General features: G+C 42.9%; 1 protein-coding gene across 9 annotated transcripts in view; it reads right to left on the bottom strand.

The window, feature by feature from the left end:
• The window catches only part of BCAS3 (BCAS3 microtubule associated cell migration factor), a 469,548-nt gene that overhangs the window by 288,896 nt on the left and 154,250 nt on the right, over positions 1 to 26,402 (bottom strand). For 6 of the 9 annotated variants that reach the window (XM_084803266.1, XM_084803265.1, XM_084803270.1 and 3 more), the window contains exons 16-17: positions 17,540 to 17,690; positions 4,713 to 4,757 (exon numbers count right to left, since the gene is read on the bottom strand). In XM_084803266.1, the coding sequence (XP_084659392.1) occupies positions 4,713 to 4,757; positions 17,540 to 17,690 (196 nt within the window). The remainder of the gene's footprint in view (positions 1 to 4,712; positions 4,758 to 17,539; positions 17,691 to 26,402) is intronic. The other 3 variants (XM_084803268.1, XM_084803267.1, XM_084803271.1) reach the window with 1 other exon arrangement.

Raw genomic sequence — 26,402 nt, 5'->3', positions numbered from 1 at the left:
CAGTGCTGAACACAAGAGGGAACACATTTGAGGACCTAGTTCATATCAAGTTATTTCCATCATCAGTCTACATCTGGCATGATTTTGTCATTTAAGCAAAACAGAAACATAAAATATATGCGTGCATGCATAAATATTCTAGAGGAATAAAGAAAATGTAATAAAAAAAAAGATTGCTACTTGGAAACATTCTGATGTGATCTACACAAAGTTAGAACTTTTAGTTCTGGCTCTGTTGGTTTCTGATCTTAATTTTTAAAAAAGTAAAAAACGATGTGCAAGGATGCCTAATCATCCTTCTCATGTGTGTCTGCAGCGGACTGCACAGGAGCCTTTCCACGATGGTCCAGGCGCTTCTATCACAAAATAACCTTCTGTTGCCAGAGTGTGAGACAGGGAAAGAAGTTACATAAGTAATAGAACAGAAAACGGCTAGCCTTATAAATCATGCCGACTTGCTGGCTCCTGACTGACATACACAGCGAAGTCTGTAACATTAACCTTGTTTCTTGCTTGTGCTCAACATGTTTTTCCTCAAAACGAGCTCTGAGTAAGTTCCAACTGAAAACACTGGCCAATGTGAGACAGCCACCTAGTTCTTTGACCTTATACACTTTTATAATATCATACAGCACTTCCATTTTAATTGTTGCACAGAAGTTTAACTGGATTGATTATATAGACTCATTCATTCATGACTTTAAAGAGACATACAGCAGAATACAGCATGCATAGTGACAGTTTATAGAGACACATGGGAGAACACAGCACACAGAGTCCCTCAGACACCTTCCTACTGATACCTCTACCTCTAGCTTGGGTGACTTTTCAGCAATACATAAAAGAAAAATAAAATGAACACATTTGTCAGTCGTAGCAAAATAAAAGTCGTAAGATACTACATGCAAGAAGCCCTTACGAAGGAAAACCAGAACACACAAGCACAAAGCAAAATAATCCTGTCACTTCCTCTGAGAAAAGGCTTACGAATTGAAAGCATTCTCACTGCCAGATCACCAATATCCCACCATTTCCCAAATATTTGAATAAAACTCTCCATCACATGTCTAGATTAGACTGAATTTCTCTTGCCTGCTTTACAATCTAATACAAACAAGAGGAAGAAATGGAAACAAATCCTTTACCTCTAGGACACCTGCTTTGTAAATGAACAGCCCTGGCTTCCCCTGGACAGCTGTGCCATGCACCACAGGAAGCACTTAGGGCTGCAGCAGTGGGACACAAGCAGCAGCAAGGAGCCCAGGGTGCCCAGAAAGACACATCATGGCAAGGGCTGAGGCAAAAGCATCATTTATTTTCTAAGAATTTGAGGTTACGTGGAAACAAACATTAAGAATGTCGATGGATAGAAAAAGGACTGAAAATTAGTCTTCTTTCATAAAACTTTTCAAAAAAATTTAGAAATTTTCTAATTTTTTTCCAAATAGGACTTGAAGGGCAGCGAGAACAATTTTATTTTTAACTAATTTAAAACATTAATAACCTACCCAAATCTGCTTATGTTAAGGTAGCATAAGTTATCCCTAAAAGTTTGAGAAGAAAACACAGCAGGTGACAAGAGATCTCTCTTACACACTCCACGTTCCAAAGGGTGAAGCTGTGAAATTTGCAAATATCGTCAAAGAACAGGGCTACAGTTCAGCCAAGCGCTCTCAGAGAACGCTTAATAATAATAATAAAAGCCACTGACTGCAATTTCATACCGCAAGTACTACAAAGGTGGCTCATGAGTAGGGGCTGCTGTCCCAGGATTTAACCGTGCCTGTCTGCTAAGCACACATACAACTTCTGGGAATCACTTTAGAAACAGCTAAATAAAGCCAGTACCTCTTTCCCGCCCCACCCCGCACCCCCTGCCCCCCCCCCACCCCCTGCCACTCAGATTCCATCCTCACTATCCCAGCAGGCTGAGGCAGGGAGACTTTCAAAACTCTAAGGCCAGCCTGAGCTACACAGTCATTTCTAGATGAGCATGCGCTACAGTATGGGATGGATTTTTGTTTCAACAAAACAACAACAAAAATTTCTATGGTCACTTAAAAACCAAATAGCCTGCATAAACATAGAAACTATTGGAAACCCCCAGGCTGCCTGCTAGTGTCAAAATGGCCTGTATCATTTAATTCCAAGCCTGCTGTGATATCAAAGGGGAAAATGCTGTTTTAAAATGGACTCATCTGAAACCGCATTAATTTAAAGACTTAAAGTCCTTTACTGAAGAATAAAGAATTAGTGCAAACTGTGACATATCAAAAGCAAAAACCTTAACTAGGTACAAATGTTGTAACCCAAAACTAATTTTTGAAAATTGTAAAAAATTTACATTTTAAAAGAAGTTGCAAAGATTTCATGTTCACCCAACATATATGTATTGCCTTACAACTGGAAGAACTACAAACATACATATTTAGCGTAATGTTTTATTTTAGAACGGTAAATAAAAACATTCTCAAGTTGAATGTTCAGTATCATGGAAAAACAGCAAACGCTGCAGAAACAAAGCGGCTCTCATAAACAACATGGAAGAAGTTGTCAAATCTATATTCATTTTGCTGCCTTAATTTGAGGTTTCATTAAGATCTTAATGGAAAAAACATGCCCCCTGGTAATGTAACATATTTAAAGGAGGACCTTTCAGTCTAGTGTAAGTGACTAAAAACGAGTTTCTTGTGAGCTAACGATGGCATCAAACAAACCACAAAGCAGTCCTCTGAAAGACAGGCAGTGATTTAAAAGTCGCCGTATTTCATAGATCCCTTTCTTTAATCTGGCTCTTTTAATCTTGTTTCAACCTCAAATCATTTCTGGTTGACAAGTGCTTTTGCTTAAATGTGAGGAACACATAAGCTGCTGGGGAATGGACTTTTCCTACTTAACATACATTTGCTTCTCCATCTTCAGTTGCATGTCAAGACTTCAATCTTCATTAAGATGCTGAAACTCTTCCCTTTGTACTTAGAATGAGGAATTTATCCTCGAATGGAATTTAATTCCACATTTCATACACAAAAACATTTAATCATATTTTGGATGTGGCATTTAAAATGCCCTATTCACTCTAAGCCAGCAAAATCCATGTATCTTACTAGTTTTGAACATAAGTCTGGTTTACGAAAAGATCAACTTTCAGAGAACTTCTCTCTATATATTTTGAATTTCTTAAGAACACTTTTGTTGACGCTGTCCCAATTATGATGCTGAACGATAAATGTGAATATTTGATGGAGATTCATTTTCTATCACCTAGCTCGATATGATAGTGAAGAAAACTACTGTTTCCAGGTTGCAGGAACCCTGCGCATGTTCCATGAAACAATAGTCACCTGTAAGCCACCGGCTGGTTTTAGGGACAGGACCTCAGTGCACACGCCACGCTGGATTTACACTCACTGTCCTGCTGCTTCAGCCTCCAAGTGCTGTGACTCCATGCGTGTCACACGTGCCCAGCTCAGACACTGTTCAAAGTAGAACAGGGTACAATGTACAAGTCTTAGCAGCCATGAGGACCACGCAGACGTGTAAAGTTCATATACATACTTTTTTCAAAACTTTCTTTCGCCTCATCTGTCCTTAAAAATTAAAGAGAGTCGGGCATGCTGGCACACACCTGTAATCACAGCACTAGGCATGAGGAGTCTAAGGTCTGGGATAAGTCATATATGTATATGTATACACACACAAGTACACACGTGTACACACACACACACACACACACACACACACACACGACTTCTACACTAGCCAAGGCAGAGGCAAAGCACATGGTCTAATTTTAAGAAGAATCTTTTTAGCCTGGGTGTCCAGACCCTAGCACTAGAAGAGGCAGGCTTCAGGGCACACTATTTAATGAGTGGCTACTATATACTGCTGTTATTATATATGTTCTAAGTTCATTTAATCCTTACAATGAACCTACGAAACAGCTGCTGACTTGATTACATACGTCAGAAGAGAGGGACACAGCTCTGTGTGTGACAGCGCTGTGGCCGTACAGGCTGGTGTGTAAGGACAAGGCAGTTTTACTCTAGAGCCCGGACTCATAATCACTACAGCGTTTCGTATCAGATCCTTAGCCCAATCAAACCGACATCTTCAAATGAAACTGAAATAGACTCTTTTCTGTGGTCCCCATGCTTTAAGCTGACAAGTATGTCTAATATGGTTCCGTGAGTGTCTTGGTGAGGCTTTTATCTGAATACACACTCTTTTACCTTGCAGCTCCTTAACTACCTAATCTATTCAAAGCAGAGTTCAACACAGTCCTTTTGGGGAACAAATAAAATACACTGCAATTTTACCCTTGATAAGCTACATTTTAAAACAAACTTTACTCTCCAGTATTAAGTACTATATGTCAGAAAATTTATATTCAAAGTTCTCTACTTAGGGATAGACATGTCATATTTCACGTATATGGTGAGAGAATCCTTCTACTTTCTTTAAAAGAAAACCAAATAAATAAAAACAAAACAAATATGATTTTTGTAGAAAAAACATGTTTTAAAAGGACTCAAGTAAGACCAAAGAAACTGCTTTTTAAAAGCTTAAGCATCAACAATCATGTCTACTTGTCCAGTAAGTTGGTGCATCTATCTGTGATCAGGCCATGCAACTGAAAACAAATCATGAAACAGTTACTTTTTGAGAGTACAGCAAATGAAGTAGGCATGCGGGACTGAACGGGAACTCACCATGGAGCTTTTATGGAAAAACACCCCGCTCCAAAGAGATAAGGCCTTGGTGGAAAAGGGGGGAAAATGCACAAAAAAATTAGAAGAAAACTCATTCAACATTAGTAAATACATGTATACTGTACTGTTAGAGTAAGATAAAAAATAACTCAAATTAATAATCTTTGCAATTCTGCCATATATGCTGTGTAGAACCAATAAATATGTGAGGTACTGAAACAAGGCCCTTAGTTTTCGTAGAAACGTAGATTTGAATTTTCTCTATTTCTCCCCCTTTTCTGGAACACCCAACAGCACTTCTAATTTAAAATAAAACACATGGCTGAAGCACAAATTAAACAGGATAACCAGACGGAGAAGAACAAGTACTTATGAGACACGAAGGATTCAGTATTAGCTCGGGGCTCCGACACGACACTGCGCTCCCAGCTGCTGTCTCTCAGCCACACAATGTCCAAGCTGCTTCACTGCAGTCAGCTGGACGCCATGGAGTGCTGAGGGCCAATAGCAAATGATGGAATGATTTCTAATTCTTGTCACAGAAAATTAGGACAAGAGCACAGCCTCCTCTACCTGCCAGCAGGTGGCTGTGGTGGATTACACGTTTGAAATACCACTGGGGACACAAAGCCAAAATTCAACAATACACATATTTCTGTTTAAAATTCAATTCCCAGTTCTTTAAAACATGCTATGCACAAATAGGACTTGGTGGTTTAATTATATTTAAAAAAATTCTTCACTACGGCATCTGACATTTGGAAGACATAAGAAATTGAAGTGAACACACATTAGTAAGCTGAGGCTATTTCCTTTTTCAAAATTGGAGACTAGAACATTCAGGAGAAAGATAATCCTGCTAATTAGCATTAATTTCCAAACAGTGCATTCCAGAACAAATTAAAGGTTGAGCAAAGCGTTCTCATAACAGTGACCACAATTCTGGGGTCCAAAATGCAATAGATAACAAAGACTAAGAGGCAAGGGCAATAACTGGGGGAAAGGGGGACAGAGGAGTGAGAGGCACAACGGAGGGGGGGACGGGGAGGAAGCGAGGGAGGCCCCCCAGCACTCCCGCAAGATTTAATGTTTTGGTTACTGGCAAGGACAGAACCAGGAAAATCAACAGTGTATAAATGTAGTAGTTTGCTTGTAAGACAATGTACTATTTTCTCAACATTTCACAAACATAATGCTGCAGTGTTGCTACGGCACACGGTAAGTGTATTTTTTTACATCATAGATGAGGCTAGGGAGTCTAAGTTGCTGAACTTCCAAAATTTTACCGTATCAAGCCAATGCAGCCCAACTGTTTACTCCATTATATGACACTGAAGAAAAAAATTCTAGTCACATCTCCTTGCTTTCAACATTTACTAGTTCTAACAGCAGCCGTATGACACAGGAGCTCATCTGAACTACCTTACATCTGCACTGCAGGAGGACCCTGTGCATCAAGGAGCAGAACACAAGAGGACACAGCAACTGCTAAGCGCCAGAAATACTCCAGAAATGAGTTGTTGGCAGACAGTACTCACCTTTTATTTCAATTATTATAAGCAGAACACCCAAATATTCCAATACTCTGAAGGATTCTGACAGAAATGCTGGCATCTGAAACAGCCTCGTGCTGCCCTTGTGTGCACACTGGGCGTATTGAGAGCTCTGCAACTGGACTCAAGTGTCAACATACAGCTGATATCTGAATATTGACAGGCACACTAAATACCTCAATATTCACAGATGCACTGATAGTCACAGGGAAAAGAACATGAAAGTTTGTGTTGATATTGTCTACTCACTCCTCTATAACTCAAAAGTCAGACAAAAGTGGAACAATATCTGTTTCTAGATTAGAAAACAAACAAGAGACTCCACTAACGAACCTGACAGTCCCAACCAATGGAGAAAGAAAATACCTTCTCCGACTTTTAAGTTCCCTGGTTAGTATTAATTTCCAAACAGTGCATTCCAGAACAAAATCATTCTTCATCCCAACAAAAGATAAGAAAATGTAACAGACAGACAGACAGAATGCCTGCTTTCTTTCCAGGAAGTTACAGCATCTCACTAATGTCACCAGCCATACACTCGCCGCCATGCGCAGTCACCCATTGAGCAGGCTCCGAGTCAGCAGCGGCATGGCCACCTCTACAGACAACAGGGTCACAACTCAGTGCGGCCCAGCTGCTTTACTTAAAAGTTGCTCTACTGCTATCCAGAAATGAACTACCGGCCAACAGCTCCATAAGGAGGACGGCGGGCGGGTGGGCGGGCAGCGGGTGCAACAGAGTAAGAGCCTAGTTTGGTATGTAGACCTGGCACACATCCAACCCACATTTGCCCACTTCTTGCCTAGCCTGGCAAGTTGGATCTCTGCCACATAAATGTGAAAGATCTACCGACTCCAGAAGCACAGAGACTCTCGTCCTTACTGAGTGAGGGTAGTGTCAGCTGCTCTTTTGAAATGTGCCTGCTTAATCTTTCTTTGGGAGCAAAAGAATGAAAATATGAAGTCTCAAAGTCCGGGCCCATGATCCAGCTGTCTCCACCTATGACTCCTCACACCCCCGCCTCTGCAAAGCCGCAGTTGTAGTGACTAAGGGGAGTCAGGGGGAGGTAGGGCCCGTGGGAGTGGGAGTGCTGGGTAAAGTAAAGGCTGGCTGTGCTAAGTAGTGAGATGGGTCTGAAGAATCTGCAAATCACTATCATTTGAGCAGGAAAAATCAACTATTCAATGAACTAAAAATCCAGCTGTGATTAGTAGAGAATTTTAATTCTCTATAGGCTAATATGAAATTATATGGCCAACTCATTCTCAAACGAATTCTCAGGGAATATCACCAAATGTTAATGAACAGTCCTTTAAAGAGGGGCTGGAGAGGTTGCTCAGTGGTTAGAGCACTTGCTGCTCTTCCTGGGGACCTGGTTTGGTTCCCAGCACTCACAGTGGCTCATAGCTGCCTGTAACTCCAGTTCCAGTGCATTTGATTTGAATATACTCAAAACTCTATAACCTGATTCCTGTGGTAAGAGACTCCATCAGTAATCAGCAGGCACTGGGGAGTCCTTGAGTGAGTGACCCTGACTCAACTTCCTGAGACTACACGGTGTACCAGCCTGCTCAAGCCTCTTTGTCCTTCTCCAGAGTTAAAGCAGCAAGGGAAACTTGGGAGATAAATCTATACATACACTCCATCGCTCCATCATACTATTCTTCAGCTGCCCGGGTTCTGTGATCAACCAAGAAAGGAGTGGTCAGAATGAGTCCACAGGATGAGAGCTGTACAGGAGAGGAAAGGCTACAGACATGTCATCTACATGTCTTAAGCCAGGTGATGTCTTTATTTTTTAATTAATTCTAAGCCTCTACGGCCAGTGTGTGCACCTTCTCTTTTTATTTCTTCCCCCACTATTGCAAATTAGCCTTCATGTCATTTACAACTTTTAATTTGTTCATTAATCAGATTTTAACTGCTCCCTAACAGACAGGTCTATGGCACTGGTGGTTTTCAATCTGCAGATCTGTAGGACAAACTGAAGCTAAAACAGACAGCTGACTAATTTGAGACATATTTGGCATGCCAATTTAAATTACAAACTCAAGATGTAAAAGATTTGCATTAGAAAAACAGATAATGTTGAAGTTCTTCCATATGCAGCAGAAGAAAGACTAGCATAGCATAAATAATGTCAAACTTCTGCCGACTTCTACGCCCGCTGACTTTCAGGATGGTATACAGTCGACTGCTTTCAAATAATAAAATAAATAAATAAACAAACAGATTTACAGCAAAATGCAATAAAGTGTGGTATGGTTTACGTACTCTACTTACTTGGCGCAAAACCTAGAAACTCAAACTATAGTAAATATACTACACATGTAGACAAAGGCACACACACTCAAACAGAAAAGACACTCTCATTATTTTATATCTGGAACCAAACTTGGCTGGGAAGGTTTGAGGCTCAGATGGATTGGTCCAAATAAGCCAAGGTGAACTGCAATGAACTGAATTAAAATGAGGAATAGACCTTTACATTTAACATATAAAAATGTCATTTACTCTGACAACATGAACCGATGACAAACTTATTTTACAAATATCAGCTGGAGATGTTGAAATAAACGCTATTAAGTGCTTCAAAGTCTGTGAGAAACACGCACCTGTATACTAAGTGTGGCTCACAAGGGCTCAACAGTGAGTCAGACTTAAATGTGGTGATGAGATCAAAGACCTGCTGGGCATGCATACATCCACACGTGTGAATTCTCTTCATATTTGGAAAGTGTGACTAGTACAAGAGTCCCCATGAGAAGTCAGGGCAACATATTGCTCATTCTATTTGAAAAGGACAGGGCACCAGGTTTCAATACCCTCACAAGGAAATGAACACATGTGAAGGTGGGGAGAGAGTAAGTCATGTCTCTGCCCTCCTCCAGCAGATCCAACCAGCGAAGAGCACTGAAGTGTCTTTTTATAGCCTTTGCTCCCAGAAAACTAGTTCAACCTCATTCTAGCACTTATGGTACCCTTCTTGTGTCCACAAAATTTACATATATTATCTTAGATTTAAAGAAAATAAAACACAATGGAAAATGTGTTCATTATAACAGCATTTAAAATTCTTCTCATTTGGTTCAAATGAACCAATTGACCATGAAATGCTGCTAATATATTCTACCACAAAAACCTAACTCCAAAAGACAACCCCTAATACTGCTTCCAGTTTAATGGAGAGCCTTTCTTTCTTCTTCCCTCCCTTGTTTTCTTCCCTCCCTCCCTCCCTTTCGTCCTTGTGGTGCACAGGACTAAATGCAGAGCCTCACACATGCAAGAAAAGTGCTCTACGAATGAGCTGAGGTCTTCTTCTTTATTTCTCTCTATAAAAATATGATGATGTGTTAAGGGGCTTTCCAGTCCTCCATTACCATACCACAGAAAATGGACATGAGTGATCTCTGAAACCAAATAATTCCTAGCACTTCCTCTGCCTTCATCTGAGCTCTACATGAGCGCTAAGCAGCAGCTGTTGCCATCAGGGGCCATGCTTCCTCCAGGAGATGCTTGGAGGTATTCAGCAGGAAGGTGTAAGTGCAGCTGCCTTCTGCCATTTGTAGTTACACTGGCCTTGTGTGTGCAGGGGGCTGAGACAGATGGTCCCCAACACTGCACGGGCTTTCAGGGACAGAGATTTGTAAAAAATAAACGGGCAGATGTTAAGCATGGTGAAGGCAAATTTTATACCCTGAAGAGTTAAGCTGAGGTTTGTATGTCAAAGTTGGATGTCTGAACTCCAGTCCTAGGCAATCTTCATTAGTCTGCAACAGAATTCTAACACTCTGTAGCTATTTTATGCCTTTACCCAGAAAACCTAAATGAGACAATTGACAGCTGCTCTAAGAAACAACTAGCTATATTACCAGGTACAGCTGAACAGGCACAGCACATACATGTCTGCAATGGGCAAGTTCTGTGCCTGATTTCTAAATCATCCATGGGAGCCACTCCTAGTTAATTACATTTAAAAGCACTAGGAAAGGCATGGGTAACTCAGCATTTTAGGAATGAAGAGACCTGAAAGAGAAAAACTCTGCTTATTACATTGGTTACCTTCATGAGAAAATCAAATTTCCCAGTAAATAAAACAAAATGGGGTGGAAATAAATAAGGGTAAATAGCTAGCTACAGGATTCGTCACAGTTTTGAAAATGTTTCAATGAAATAAATAAATGTCGTCTGTGAAAGTAACTTCATAAAACCTAAGGGATGAAACTATATCTGGCATTTATTTCAAAACAGCCTGTGACAAAATGAGTAAATGCACTCTCAAGCTTTTCCATACAGTGGTAGATCTGCAACTCACAGATGCTGGACAAGACATGCAGGCTACCCTCTTATCTGATCTGAACCTTGGAAACAAGGTCTAAGCAACCTGCCTTGGCTAGCTTTGAACTTGAGATCCTCCTGCTGGGATTAAGATTACAAGTCTGCGCCACCAAGTGCATCCAGAAAATATACTGTTACAAAGTAAATATTATTCTTCACAAGGCAAAACATACATTCAGAATGCCATTCAGAACACCATCCACAAATCCTTAAGCAGCTCACATGGAGTGAAAGAGTAAGAAAAATGACAACAGCAGCTTCTGAGTATAATCAAAAAATCATCCCAAAAATTGGCAGAGTAGTGATAGAGGCTGGAGTGACGGCTCAACGGTTGAGAGAGCACGTGACTGTGAGTTCAGTTCCTAGGATGCAAGTTGGGGGCTCACAACCACCTGTAACTCCAGCTCCAGGGATCTGATTCCACTGACACCACCACATACACACCGGAGTTCATGTGCTCCTAGCCACACACAGATACACATGATGATGGTGGCCATTTGTGGTATCAGAACCCAGCACTTACACGGTACTATCTCAACAAAGATAACAGCACCTATAAAAACCACAAATCCCAGATGGCCAGAAGCCAGCTTGAAGACACAATCAACAAGAGCCCGGGCAATACGGCACCACCACAGCCCAGCTATCCTACTCCAGCAAGCCCTGGACATCCCTAGGAAACCCCTAAAGCAAAGTCTCTGGATACAAAATTAACACCAAAAAGTCAGTAGCCCTCTGATATACAAATGATATATGTGCTGAGAAAGAAGTTATGCAAACAACAACCACAATAATATAACTCTAACCCAGTGAAAGACCTGTATGACGAAGTTTCTGAAGAAAGAAATTGGAGAAGATATCCGAAGATACAAAGACCTCCCATGCTCATGGATAGGTAGGACCAACATAGTAAAAATGGCATCTTACCAAAAGCAATCTACAGAGTCAATACAATTACATCAAACTTCCAACACCATTCTTTACACACTCTGAAAGAACAATCTTCAACATTATATGAAAAAACAAGAAAGAACAATTCTCAACATCATATTTTAAAAAACAGAATAGCTAAAACAATCTTGTATGATTTTAAAAAAAAAACTTCAATTGATTTGTGACAAAGAAACCAAAACCATACAATGAAGCAAAGAAATCATCTTCAACAAATGGTGCTAGTCTAACTGAATGTCTGCATGTAGAAAAATGAAAATAGGTCCATATTTACCACCCTGCACAAAACTCAAGTGGATCAAAGACCTCAACCTAAAACCAGACACACCGCATCTAACAGAAGAGAAAGCAGGGAATGGCCTTGAGCTCATCGGAACATGAAAAATTTTTCTGAACCGAACACTAACAGCTCAGGCACTAAGATCAATAATTAATAAATGGCACCTCATGAAACTTAAAAGCTTCTGTAAGAGAGAGGACACTGTCATAGGAGAAAAGGACAGTACACATAATAGGAAAAGATCTTCATTAACCCTACATTCAGAAAAGGACCAATATCCAAAATATATAAATAATTCAAAAAATTAGACACAAACAAACCAAATAGCCCAATTAAAAATAGAGTACAGGGCTGGAGAGATGGCTCAGCGGTTAAGAGCACTGACTGCAACTTCCAGAGGTCCTGAGTTCAATCAACAACCACATGGTGGCTCACAACCATCTATATGTGATCTGATGCCCTCTTCTGGCCTGCAGGGGTACAAGCAGGCAGAGCACTGTATAAATAATAAATAAATAAATGGAAAAAAAATTTAATTTTTTTCATGGAATGCAGAGCTATACAGAGAAATCTCAACAGAGGAAACTCAAATGTTCAACATCCTTAGTCATCAAGGAAATGCATAAGAATGGCTGAGATAAAAAAAAACTCAAGTGAGAGCACATGCTGGCGAGGATGTGGGGAAAGGGGAACACTCCTCCATTGCTGCTGGGAGTGCAGACATGTACACTTCTTTGGAAATCAATTTGGCAGTTTCTCAGAAAATTAGGACTAGTTCTATCTCAAGACCCAGCTATATCACCCCTGGGCATATAACCCAAAAGATGCTCCACCACACAATAAGGACACTTGCTCAACTATGTTCGTTACAGCTTTATTCTTAATAGCCAGGAACTGGAACCAACCTAGATGTCCCTCAACCGAAGAATGGATAAAGAAACTGTGGCACATGTGCACAATGGACACAATACTACGCAGCTACTAAAGGCAAGGAAACCATGCAATTTGCAGGCAAATGCATAGAAATAGAAAAGATCATTTTGAGTGAGGTAATCAAGACCCAGAAAGACAAATATAAAGTACAGGATAACAATGCTACAGTCCACAGACTGTAGTTAAATAAGAAGAAAGATCCACGGGGGAACACTTGAATCTCACTGAGAAGAGGAAACAGAGGACGATGGAGGTAGGGGACTGGGGGAGGGACTGGGAGAGGGAGTGGGAGAGGGAGTGGGGGAGGGAGTGGGGGAGGGAGTGGGGGAGGGAGTGGGGGAGGGAGTGGGGGAGGGACTGGGAGAGGGACTGGGAGAGGGAGTGGGGGAGGGACTGGGAGAGGGAGTGGGAGAGGGAGTGGGAGAGGGAGTGGGGGAGGGAGTGGGGGAGGGACTGGGGGAGGGAGTGGGGGAGGGACTGGGGGAGGGACTGGGGGAGGGACTGGGGGAGGGAGTGGGGGAGGGACTGGGGGAGGGAGTGGGGGAGGGACTGGGAGAGGGACTGGGAGAGGGAGTGGGGGAGGGAGTGGGGGAGGGAGTGGGGGAGGGACTGGGTGAGGGAGTGGGGGAGGGACTGGGGGAGGGAGTGGGGGAGGGACTGGGGGAGGGACTGGGGGAGGGACTGGGGGAGGGACTGGGGGAGGGACTGGGTGAGGGAGTGGGGGAGGGACTGGGGGAGGGACTGGGGGAGGGACTGGGGGAGGGAGTAGGAGAGGAACTGGGGGAGGGAGTGGGGGAGGAACTGGGGGAGGGAGTGGGGGAGGGAGTGGGGGGAGGAACTGGGGGAGGGACTGGGGGAGGGACTGGGGGAGGGACTGGGGGAGGGACTGGGGGAGGGACTGGGTGAGGGACTGGGGGAGGGAGTAGGAGAGGAACTGGGGGAGGGAGTGGGGGAGGAACTGGGGGAGGGAGTGGGGGAGGGAGTGGGGGGAGGAACTGGGGGAGGGACTGGGGGAGGGAGTGGGGGAGGGACTGTTGGAGAAGGAAACAGGATGGATCAAGTGGGGGAAACCAGGGGGAGAGAACACTTGAGAGAGACCTGGAATGGGGTAGGGGCACGCATCTCTGAAACCTAGGACAATAGAAACTCAGTAAAGAATCTATGGCTGTGACCATAGCTAAGACTCCCAGAAATGGGGACTAAGGAACCTGTAACAGCCACCTCCATCCAATGGAGGGATTGGGACACCAACCCAACTGCGAAACCTTTGGCCCACAACATGTGCACTGGTAAAGATGGAGTACGAATTGAGGGAATGGCCCAGCTTGAGACAGTGAGCCTCCCCTGACACTATTAATGACATTCCGCTATACTTGCAGACAGCAGCCCAGCGTAACAGTCATCTGAGAGGCTTCACCCAGCAAATGACGGACACTAATGCAGAGCCCCTGGGGAGTCCTGTGGAAGAAGGGGATGAAGGACTGAAGGAGCCAGAGAGGTCAAGGACACCACAAGAAAACCTACAGAATCAACTAACCTGGGCCACAGGGACTCACAGAGGTTGAACTACCAACCAGAGAGCATGCATGGGAGAGATCGATCTAGGCCCTCTGTGCAGCTTAGTCTTCCATGTGGAACTCAGGATCAGGGGCTGACTCTGTTGCCTGTCTTTGGATCACATTCCCCTAACTGGGCTTCCTTGTCTGGGCTTAATAGGAGAAAATGCACCTAGTCTCGCTGCAACTTGATATGGCAAGGTGGGATGATATCCATGGGAGGCCTCCTCCTTTCTGAAGAGGAAGGAGAGGAGAGAGGGAGGGACTCAGAGAAGGGGGGAGGGGAAGCTGAGACTAAGATTATGAATTAAATTCTTCTTTTGCAGTCTTTAGTGTGGCTACATAGCAGATTGCTTAATCCAGGGTTAGGGTGGAAGACAAGGGGGAAGGGACCATTAATCTGAAATTTATTCTGAAACTATTAGAAAAGTGTCATGTTTTGAGGCATAAAAGAATGTCAATAATAAAGTTAGCATTTGTAACAGGAGATTTGGGTATAGAAAAATTCTTGTTATCAGACTTCACTATTTTGCTGAAATTGAGACTAAGTCAAAAATATTAGAACCAAAGACTAATTTTGAGACAAGTATAAATTATTTGGTAGCAACCTGAAGACAACATATTCTGAAAGGAATTTTAAATTTTCTTTTAAAATTCATCAATTTAAAAGAAAATGGATGAAGTTGTGAGCCTGGTGGTGGTCTGAGTGAGAGCCACCCCGCCACCACATATGTTTTTGTGTTTGGTCCCCAGTTGCTGAGCTACTTTGGAAGGACTGGGAGGTGTGTTCTTGTGAAGTAGGTGTGTCTGCTGCTGAAGGTGTGCTCTGAGGTTCCCGAAGGCCAAGGCAGGCTCAGTGCATCTCTTTCCCTGCAGTTCAGGATATAAGGCTCTCAGCATAGTGCCAGCCTTAGCTCAGGGCTGCCATTTCACAGCAGCAGAATGCTGACTGTGACATATACTAAATGTTGATTCCAATCACACAAAATTACTCAATTCCCACTGCAGTTATCAGTAAGGGGCTGGTCTGCAGCTGAGTGCTTAGCACACTTGCATGGAGCCCTGTGTTCCGTCTGCTCTACAGTGGGGAAAATAAAAACAATCATGATGAGAGACAGAGAGTTTTAAGAAAAAAAATTTTTGATCATTTTGTTATTTTGTTCTTTGAGGCAGGGTCTCTCCATAGCCCTGGTGGTCTCTGAGCTCACAGGGGTCCTCTGTCTCAGCCTCTCAGTGCTGGAATTAAAAGGGTACACCAGCTTCCTAATTTTTTTATTTCATTTTATATGTATTGTGTTTTGCTTGTATGTATGTCTGTGTACCATGTGAGGGCGGTGCCCACCAAGAGCAAAAGAGGTTGTTGGGTACTCAGGACCAGAGGTACAAATGGCTTTGAGGATGTGGGGGTGAGGATATTGAGAATTGACCCCAGGTTATCTGTAAATGTAGTCAGTGCTCTTAACCACTGAGCCATACAAGTTTATAAAAGAAAAGGCATGGGAGAATTTAGGTTCATAGGAGATCTCCAGATGCTAACATCTCCTACGACCTGTCACTGTCCTAGCAGAGGACGGATATTTTCAAAATACACAGAAAAGGGAACACTATGAATAAAGACTTGCAATTATAAATACTTGTGATTGTCCTCATGTGTCTAACACACCTGCACCAACCTCAGCAAGAACTAAATCACCAGAAACCTCCCAGGAAGCCTCTGGCCACTTCTCAGATATTCCCCTCAATCTGAATGTATAGTCAAATATGCTTTTACTTAGCTTCAGGAAAGAATCTTTTTAAGTACTTTATAAAATTATACAGTGCTGGAGTGAATAATGTACAATTACATTAAGAGATACTTCAGTGAGTTTAAAAAAATACACTTTAAAATTTTGGTTCAAGACTAATAAATGTTTTGCTTGTTATTACGCCAGAGAATGCACTAGTACAAACGGGGGGAAATCAACTAGCAGTGAATCACAGACACACACCCTTCTAAGTTCATGACCATCTTAGTCAACATGTCTTAAACTAATAAATAAATACACCACTTTAAATTGCACTTCTACTAAACACAAAGAGTTAAATTACATGATACACAGGTCAGAGAATGGTATAATAAACTGTGATTTAGGGTGCAGGTTTTCAGGAATATTTTCCCTTACATGTTACAAACTCAGCCTGCTTTGCCAATAGGCCCACCTTACATGTAAACATCATGTCACCTAGGCTGAGAGTCAATTTCTATGTGACAGTAAAATCTGGTATCTGGGAAACTTGAGTATTTTCTATTTAAGAAAAGTGGCTTCTTTAAGCACTTTTACATTAGCCCAGTATATTAGTATATTAGCCCACACAGTGGCCAGATAATTTAATATTTTTATTTCATGAGGGAGAACATAAAGACTATTTGAAGTCAACACAGGTCTGTCTCCAGACTGCTTTAATACAGAATTTTAATATATAGTATAATCCATTTTTAATACAATTAAATACTGGGATTATACATTGAAGAAAACAAAGAATTTGCCTACAGAAATGACTGCAGGAGTACAAATTTAATAGTCCAAAAAGGATAGTCAGTATGGTCATATAATTGAATGTTTAATAATAGAAGACATATAGTAGTTCATTCCAAACAGGTAGAGAATTTTTTAACAGCAAAAATGAGCACTGAAAAGAACTCAAGAACATTAGTGACCAATCTTGTGCTGGCTTTGAGCTGTATGTAACAGCACATTACCCAGACACTAATAACAGATTAGTAATGTAAATATGTTGGTGTAATACACCCACACGAAATACAATTGTCATCTAGAAAACTTTTCTTAATATTTGCATCTGCCAAAATGCATTGTGTTGTGGGCATTGTGTGTAAATGCCAATCGTATTGGTAAGGGCCAAGAAAATCAAACTGTACAATCAGACAATGCCACAGAGCAGCAAGTGGCCAAGTGGCAGACTCTGGTTTCCATTAGTCAATACTAGTTTTCACAACTTGTCACTGCTTTGTTTCTTACTATGAAAGTGTGTCCACGGCTGTGTGTGAGCATGCTTGTGTGCATTCTAAACTTTATACTAACTCGGCAGCCACTGAGTCTCATGTGGGCTGGAAATGAAGGACGTAATCAAAAACACACAATGAAAAAAAAGCACATTCAATACTTATCCACCCCACCCTCGACAGCGACTGTGGAAACATCAAGCTTGAGGCCTTACCCTGTTCGTTTCGTGATGGTCCCCAATGTCATTGGCTGTTTGATTTGTGCAAGAGGCATCACTACCATCAAACTGGGGAGGGGAGAAAGCCGGGGGTTGCCAGGGTTGTTGTTGGTAAAGTTATTGTAAGAGTCTTGGCTGTTCAGCTTCCCTACGAAGAAAAACACAAAGCAGAGCATCAATGATGAGAACATCCCTCCTTCTGAAAAAGTTCTCATTTAAGAAAGAAATCAAGGGTTGGTGAGATGATTCAGTGGGCAATGGCACTTGCTCTGGAGCCTCACATTCCAGAACCCACGTGGTCAAGCGAACCAACTTCCTACGAGCTGTCATATGATCTCTACACTCATGCAAACAAATGAATGCATGCGCGGATGGATGGATGGGTGGGTGGGTGGATGGGTGGATGGACGGACGGATGAAAAATAAGATAAAATTTAAAGAAAACTGACACAATTACAATTTATAATTAGAGTTCATAGGGACTAGGAGAAACCAACATTACGAGGTCACAGAAGTAACCACAGTGACTAGTTTAGAGATTTCAGATGGACCTTTTGTTCTCGCTTTATGTGTGTGCATGTGAGTATATGCACATGAAAGTGCATGTCAGACATCTTCCTTAGTCGTTCTTCCCTTGACTCTCTCTCTAAGACAGGGTCTACGGCTGACACAGGCAGGCAGGCTGTGAGCTGTCGGACCTGCTTCCACCCTCAGCACTAGAATATGTACCAGTGCTGCTGCTGGATGTGGCTTTTTACACGAGTGCTCAGGTTTTCACAATTTACATCAGCAATTTTCCAGAGCTCATGGCTCAATGGTTCTTACATTTATAAAGGCAGTGTGGTTTTCTGCTCATCCTTAGCTGGGCCACCATTCTGACAAAAACTCACTCTTTCATCTGCCTTGGGAATTTCTAAAGGAAGCTGCTTGGCCTTTTGATGAATGAGTTAAATCTTTTGACCAACTTAAGTACAGATAGTTTTCCGTTCCTAGGGGATCCACATGTACAGACTGAGTGAATGATAAAACATAAAAAATGATGTTGGGAGAGAATTCCAGAAAGTTCCAAACCCCAAAACTTCACTTTACAATGCAATGAGCACCCCTGTGAAGACATGTCAGAGTGGTATGCAGACATCCTGTGGTAGGCTCCCACAACTTAAGTGTTTCTCTCTAGTATTGTTTATGAGGTTAGCCCAAGGGGCCTATGATGACTGTATCAATCCTCAAACTAACTATGTAGCCCTGAAAGACAAGCATGGCATCTTCTAGATCCTAGCAGGATGATGGTGACTTCCAAAGCAGAACAGGGCTAACGAAGTGCTGCTTGTCAAGGAGATGGGTCTATCTGCATATACCAGTCCCTGGAGGTAACAAGGTAAGCTACGCTAGGGCTGACGGGGAACTCTGACTCCCCATACCAACAAACTCCAATGTCATTACAGCAGTAGATTCATATGTATGGCTGGGATACAACAGGAAGCAGTTACAATTCACACAATCAGACAACCTTCAAGAAAAGATGATGGATGTCTGTAATGCAATAAAGGAGAAAAGCTCTTGATACCTGAGTCAGAACAACTCACATAATACAGACAATAGCTGACAACTTATTATCAGATGACTATGCTTGTATCGAAATCAGGATCCAACATTAATATGTCACGAGCTAATAAAATTCAGGACATGTGTATGGCGTATACATCTGTCAGCTGCTCAGCATGGATCTGAGGAGCGTCTCGGCCTATGATAAGGCACTGTGGGGGCTCCCATCCCTGTTATCACAAATCTTACAGCACACGGTGATAACTGTCGAGCACTGAGAAGAAGTACATGTGGGAACAATTATTTGGAAATGGACTGCGGCCACACGGGAGGTAACCTGGTTAGATAAAGAGTGGGACAGCAGGGAATTCAAGGCCTGAAAATAATGGAAAGGAAAGAGGTGTGCAGGGACGCCATTATGGGAGCAGAAGTAGTCTCTAAGAAGTACTGGTGAGGTGCAACACATAGCACTGGGGAGGTGAATCTATTTCCCTTGTGGAATCCTCTTCATTCATTCATTCATTCATTCATTCACTCATTCGTTCCTTCCTTCCTTCCCTAACACTAAGCATCCCAGCCCAAGGTCTTCCCGCTTCAGCCTCCTAGCACTGCATTTACAAGTGCACTCTATGCTGCCAGGCTCAGGAGGACCAGGACACACTAAGCAAATTCTTCAGCAAGCAAACAATATAGACCTTGTGTTCATTGTTCATTCAACACTATGGATAAGATATTTGAGCTTGGAATGCACCTTAGTGGTAGAGCACAGAACTCTAGAACAGGGAACTATACAAAGACAAATAGTGAGCGGTGCTTTCACTGCCTGTGGCTCAGCAGCTCTGCCTTCTCCCTAGGATAAAAGACCTCCACAGAACAGCACAGAAGGCACCAGAGCCAGAGGGTGCTAGGCACAGAAGGCTGCATGCTCCTGCAGTCTCAAGAACCAAGTGTGTCATGTCCTCCTCGACTCTGTGTTGAAGATGCAGCCACCATCTGCAGGGGTATATAAAGTAGAGTGTGTAGAATGTATGTCTGTGTCTACAGGGCAGGCAACGTGACAGTGTCTGTCTTACACAGTACTAGACTTGGCAAGAAGTTTATAAGCGTAGATTACCCTTTGGGTCTTTCTTCCTCTTCTCTTTTTCAGGAGTAGGGCAGTCCTGGGGATCACATATATGTCACGTAGGCAAGCACTCTACTTACTACAGAGATATATCCTAGCCAAGCATAGTTTAAATGAAAGAGAATATGTGTTCTACAAAAGCCCAGTAATTCTGTTTTATAATAACCAAGTCTACTGCCTAAACTAGAAATCAGCACATTAACTAGAAACCCTATTTATAATAACTGTTAAAAGACATCTAAAGGCTGGGAGTGGAGCGCAGTTAGTGGAGTATTTGTCTGACATTACACAAAGCCCTAAGCTTGATCCCATCAGCACATGATCCCGCCAAAGCGCACATGCCTGAGATCACAGCAGGAGGGAAGTGACACAGGAGCATCAGGAAGCTTAAAGCCACTCTCAGCTACATATTAAGTTCAAAGCTAACATGGGCTACCTACACTGTCAGAAAACACAGAAATAAAGATAGAAAGAGAGGGGGAGGGAGGGAGGGAAGGAGGGGAAGAAGGAGATAAAGGCGGGAGGGAGAGAAGAAAGGGGAGTGAAAGAAAAGACATCAAGAAATAAATTTAGGCCGGGGGTGGTGGCACACACTTTGAATCTCAATACTCAATAGGCAGAGGTGTTCAAGGCCAGCCTAGTCAACAAAGTGAGTCGAAAAAGAAAGATATCTTCAGTGGTACAGCATTTGCCTAGGATGTACAATGTGCTAGGTAGTTTTAAAATTTTTAATTTGAAAGAAATGAAAATTTAGAAAAGACATCTATGCTGTGGTTTAAAATATCCTGCTTCCCAAAGCAAACTTGATGCGATCCCTATCAAACACCTATGACCTCCTTCTCAGAGCAAGGAATGAGAATGCAAACACTAAGGATGAAGTCTCTGAAAATAATGAATACTCAACAAAGCAGAAAGCAGGGCAAAGCAAGGAAATGAAGGCACAGGAGCCTTCCAGGCTGCTGTCATGAGCACAGCCACAAGGCAGCTCACACCCATCTGTAACTCTAGATTCATGGGACCTAACACCCTCTTCTGGCTTCCACGGGTGCCAGGCATATACATGGTACACAACAAATAGACACAGAAAATAATAAATAAAAAGTAAAACTGTTTGGCACCTTTAAACAGGCATTAATTTTATATTTTCATGGATTGGAGGTAGCTCTGTGAAGAAAATGCTTCCTTTCAAAGTATGAAGACCTCAGTTCAATCCCCAGAAAGCATGAGAAAACAAAACAAATACAACAAAACAAAACTGTAATACCAGAGGCTTGTAATCTCAGCCCAGGGGAACCACAGACAGTCAGATACCTGGAGCTCAGTCATCATACTAACCTGACTGGTGGTTTCTAGGCCAATGAGAGACATTGTCTCAAAAGAGACATATTGTGTTCTTGCAGATGGACCTATACCCTCCTCCCTCCCCCTCCCCCTCCCCACATATGTACATAGAAAAACAAATGAATATGATTTAAACTAAGAGCAATGAAACAATGAGGTGAGCTAGTGGCTCTGATAGACTTCTACGGCAAAGTCCCACTGCACAGGGGGAGAAGGCAAATGTTAGGTAAATGGCCCTGGTAACTGGTGCCGCAATGAGATCAAATGACTGAAACTGCAGAGAAGACACTAGCAAGAGAGATGATGTGTCTCTCCGTATCCCCTCAGCCACTACACAGTCTGAGGCTGCCTGGGATCATGCCCTCCCCTTGGTTCTGACCTGCAAGTCCAAGAGACTTTCAGTGTGTTCACACCACGGTGATGGAGGGAAAGAGGGGGGGAGGAAGGGAAGTAAGGGGGGAGAAGAAAAAGAATAGGTGATGGGAAAAACATATGACAAATGACATCTGAAAAACAGCTCAGAGACAAAGAGAAGGAGTCACTGTTATTGTTTTAAAGGACAACTTTAAAAGGGTGATGAATCACACAAAGTTTGCACATACAGGAGTTGGCTTGTCTAACAGAAAGTAAAGGATAGAAAGCAAGAAGCATGAATGACGCGATCAGGGGTTAGTAAGACGAGGGACAGCACAGACAAGAAGACTCAGCAGCGGCCACGGTGACCGCCAGTGCGGTAAGCATTTGCTAAATGAATTCAATCTATTTTACAGAGAGAAGGGGAAAGCCCTGCCCGAAACAGGAGGGATCTCAAAATACTTCATAAAAGGTCAAACATGGTAGCACAAGGCAAAGTCTCAGCAGTTGAAAAGCAAGGTACAAAACCAACATGGGCTATGGAATGAGACCCTGGGAGTATATAAAGCAGACGTAGATGATGCTGGGACTCGGGTGGGGCTGGCGCCTCAGCTCGGTGCCTTTAGGGGCATAGCTGGACACTTCTGTGCAGTAAACCGAGGCAGCTTTTTGCATCTCACAGTGAGAGAAAACACAAAGATGTTCTCTGTGTAGTGTCTGTGGACTTGGACTCACTCTACCCTACCCTTTCTTTGTACCAACTCTCAGAAATAGTTTAGAAAAATAGAAAAATTGAGCAATTCAAGGAGATGGCCACATCATAAATGTGTCACATCAGCAAGGCTCCTTCCTGTACGTAGCTTTTCATTATCACACAAGAACAAAGGACAGAACAGACACTGTCTAGTTGCTGCTTTACTGAGAGACTTCATGAAGCCTTAAGATCTATAAAACATTTCACACACAATTATACTTTCAGATTCCAACTGACACTAGACCTGCAAGTGAGAGACGCCCTGAGAATGGATGTTCTCACAGTATTTCTGGCACAGCCAGACAGAGGAAGTCCCACACTCTCATGAGAAAATGAGCTCTTCTGAGACCGTTTTTCAGGCTTAGTCTATAGAGCTGAACTTGCATAAGCCTTCAGGCTTTTGGGTCGCTATCCAAATCCACCCAAGCTTTGATCCCATAAAGGGAAACCAGTCTCCATGAGAGATGGGCATCGCATGGTGGGAAAATGTCCAAATTCCAATAAGATGGTTTCTGGACAAATTAAAGCAGAAATTCTATGTCAGAACAGAGTATCATTTAAAAATCTGAATTCTTTAAAAAAACAACAACAACAACAAAAACAACAACTCTTTTCATGTTGCAAGCTACGATTCGTTGGGTCCATTGTCAGTTGTGTGTGCTGTCACTGCTCTCACTGCTACAGTGAACTGAAACAGAATGACGGGCTTCAGGGTTCGACCACTGACTTCCTATGCTATCCGAAACAAACAGTCAGCTCTCAAAGAGACCGAGCTCGCATGGACTTTCTTGGCTCCTGCCATCTGCATATGGGGAGCTTCCAAGAGCTGCCTTACTCTTCCTGCTAATAACACACGGTCCCGCAGACAGGTGAGCTGGACTAGGTGCCATCCACAAGTCAAAATGTGACCTTATTCTTCACTGTCCCAAACAGCATGTCCCCAAACATTTTATACTACAAAAACTCAAAGGCAAATGGATTAAGTTGGGGATGAAAATGGACAGAGAAAGAAACAGTGGGCTTTGTAGCTGCTCTGGGGAGCAGCGTGCCAGGTCAGGTTTGCAGAAAGTCATATTCCCAAACCAGTCATCATTAACGGACTCACTTCCACAGGAAAGAAAAAAAAAGCCAAGAGTCTGAAAACTCCGGACAAAAGAAATCCCTGCAGACAAAGTAAAAACAAATTAAAAGACCCATTATAAAACACAGATGCTACAAGGAAAATAAACTTTCCAAGATTTACTGGGCTTTGACAAACTAGGACATTTGTGGAAAAGCCATCAGCAGCAACTCCCAGGTAATGTGGGCGGAAGCTCAGCTCCTTGCTGGTTTATCTTTACCCTCTGTGCAGAAGCTGCCAGGACTGGATTCCCAGCTTCTGGATGCAGGGATGTGAGAACATGTGAACGTGGCCAACTGCCAAGCACGAGACATTTCTAAGGGAAGAAAGCCCCCGAAAGTGCTGAGCACGTCACATTCTGCTGGATGCTCAGCTACTATCAGCACTTTGTGTGCACGAACTTTGTGCAAGTGAAAGGAAGGAAGGGAAGAATGAAAGGACATTCCTCCTCCCAGCTCTCTCACTGCTCTATCTCACTGTGAAGCACGGAAAAACAAGCCACAGTTACAGCTCAGAAATCACCTATAAGGGAGCACCTTAGCGGGAGACAGGTTAGGAGAAGCAGGAGCTATGGGTGGTCAGGAGTGGGAGCCATGGCAAGACCCTTTAAGAAGGAAAACTGTGAGAAAGAAAACAGATGACCAGCACTGTGGTGTTACGGAAGAGATTCTTTAGTCGTCATTAGGGATCTAGGGACAAATAAGCACAGAATTGTTAAGACTCATTTACAGGAGCAAATTAGTGTGCCCATGGGCATCGTAGTTAGGAGTCTGAAGTTACTGGGGTTTCCTGTGCCCTTCAGACACAGCCCTTGCATCAGGCATCAGTGAGGCTACTACAGACACTGTCCATGACACAGGAAACCAGGCTCCCCTCGGTTCAATCTGTCTGCTCTCCACACACTATAGGAATTTGCCAGAGCTGAGAGGTTCTGCCTCTCACTCTCTCAAGGTCCCAGGTCTGTTAGTAATGAACAGTTGTGTTTGGAAATTAAAATAACAAGGGCATCCTCAAACCCAAACTTAATGTGGGTTCCTGGCACTCCACAAAAGACAAATCTACAGAAACGCCCTTTCCCAACATATTTTCATAATCTCCACCTTCCTTCCGACACTTTGCCCACTCCGAGGAGTCATAAAGATGTCCTCCTGTCTACCCCTTTCCAAAGGAAAGCTGGGAAGGAGTTCTAGGCAGCTGCTGTGCGTGTGCTTTTTTCATTCCACAGAAAATCAAAGCTGCTGGTCTGCTTTTAATATCCCACCATGGATTTGATGGGTATGAAAACAGCAAAATTTACCAAGGAGTTTTAAGTTAATTCTGGAGTTGGAAAGTTGACTTCTTGACTCTGTCAAAAAGAGGACAATGGTAGCTTGTTCTAAAACAATCACTGGACGTTCTGGCTCCACAAAGCAAGAAACCCTGCTTAGCTCTTGCTTGCGGTCTAGTTTAACATTAAAGCTTCCTCGACTAACCCTCGACCATTATTTAATCAAAACCAAATTAAATCCTTTAAAGATATATAATATATATACTTTTTAAAGTATCCGGAGCAAACAGGAACTTGAGGCATCTGGGATGCTTCTGGTCAGAATGGGAGAGTCTGTCACTCTTGTCCCTCCCCCAACTCCACAGCTCCTGCGCTTTCCTAGAGAATGACAAGCTTCCCAGCTGCAGCGCCCGGGCTCTCACCCTCCTTTCTGACCTTTTCTCAGGCATGTTCCAGTATAATCTGCAATCTACTCAGTAGGAAAAGGAAACAGCAGCGCCCTGCTGAGAAGCAGTGCCTTCTGACCCACATACCAGGCTGCACAGGCTGAGGAACTGAGCAAGAGACGAAAAGAAAATGGACACACGTTCCCAAACAGCTGAGCAGACCGAACAGGGACAGACTATGCAAGGGCTAACCCAACTGCATTTGGTTTTGCTACTATTTCTTGTGGAGGCAGCAGATGATAAAACATTGCACAATTGTATGAAATCCAGCAGAAACATTTTTTGCTTTTTCTAAGGAAATTCTGTGAGAACACAGTTATGACTGCAGGTACTTAGGGAAAACCCATCTATGTTTTCCAGGTGGAGACAGAGGTTACTAACGACCTTCTGCTACTGCGCACAGAATGGCCCAGAACTCACCCTCTGCTGCTCTCCAGTATCAAGGAGAGTGACAAGTACACTTCCAAGAGAACTGGAATGTGACTGTTTGTAACGTATGTAACATATACATACAAATTAACATACATGACACTGTTATACTTATGTCAAAAAATCAACAAGAACTTCTCCAGGTGTTCCTTCCTGGCTCTCTGAATACTCTCACCTGTTCCTTACTCTTCACGTACTGCAGGCTACTTTGATGGAAGCGTTTCCTTAAAGCTAAAATGAATCCAGCGGATTTAGAAGCCTGTCATGTAAGAGTAAAATTCAAAAAGAAATGGTTGATTTTCTCCTGCCACGCGGAGGCGGAGGCTTGGGTGTGTTCAAGATTCAGCCTCGGCACTCGGAGGAAGGATAGTGGACTACCAAGAAGAGACTTGATACCCTAGCACCATATTCAGGGGGAGGAGGTCCCCCTCAGTCACAGTCATAGGGAAGGGGGATTGGGGTGAAGGTGGGAGGGAGGGAG

Source organism: Acomys minous (genome assembly GCF_964271855.1).
Source record: "Acomys minous genome assembly, chromosome: 12".
Taxonomy (NCBI): Eukaryota; Metazoa; Chordata; class Mammalia; order Rodentia; family Muridae; genus Acomys; species Acomys minous.
Note: the sequence above shows the minus strand (reverse complement) of the source record. Positions and strands in the feature narration are given on the sequence as shown.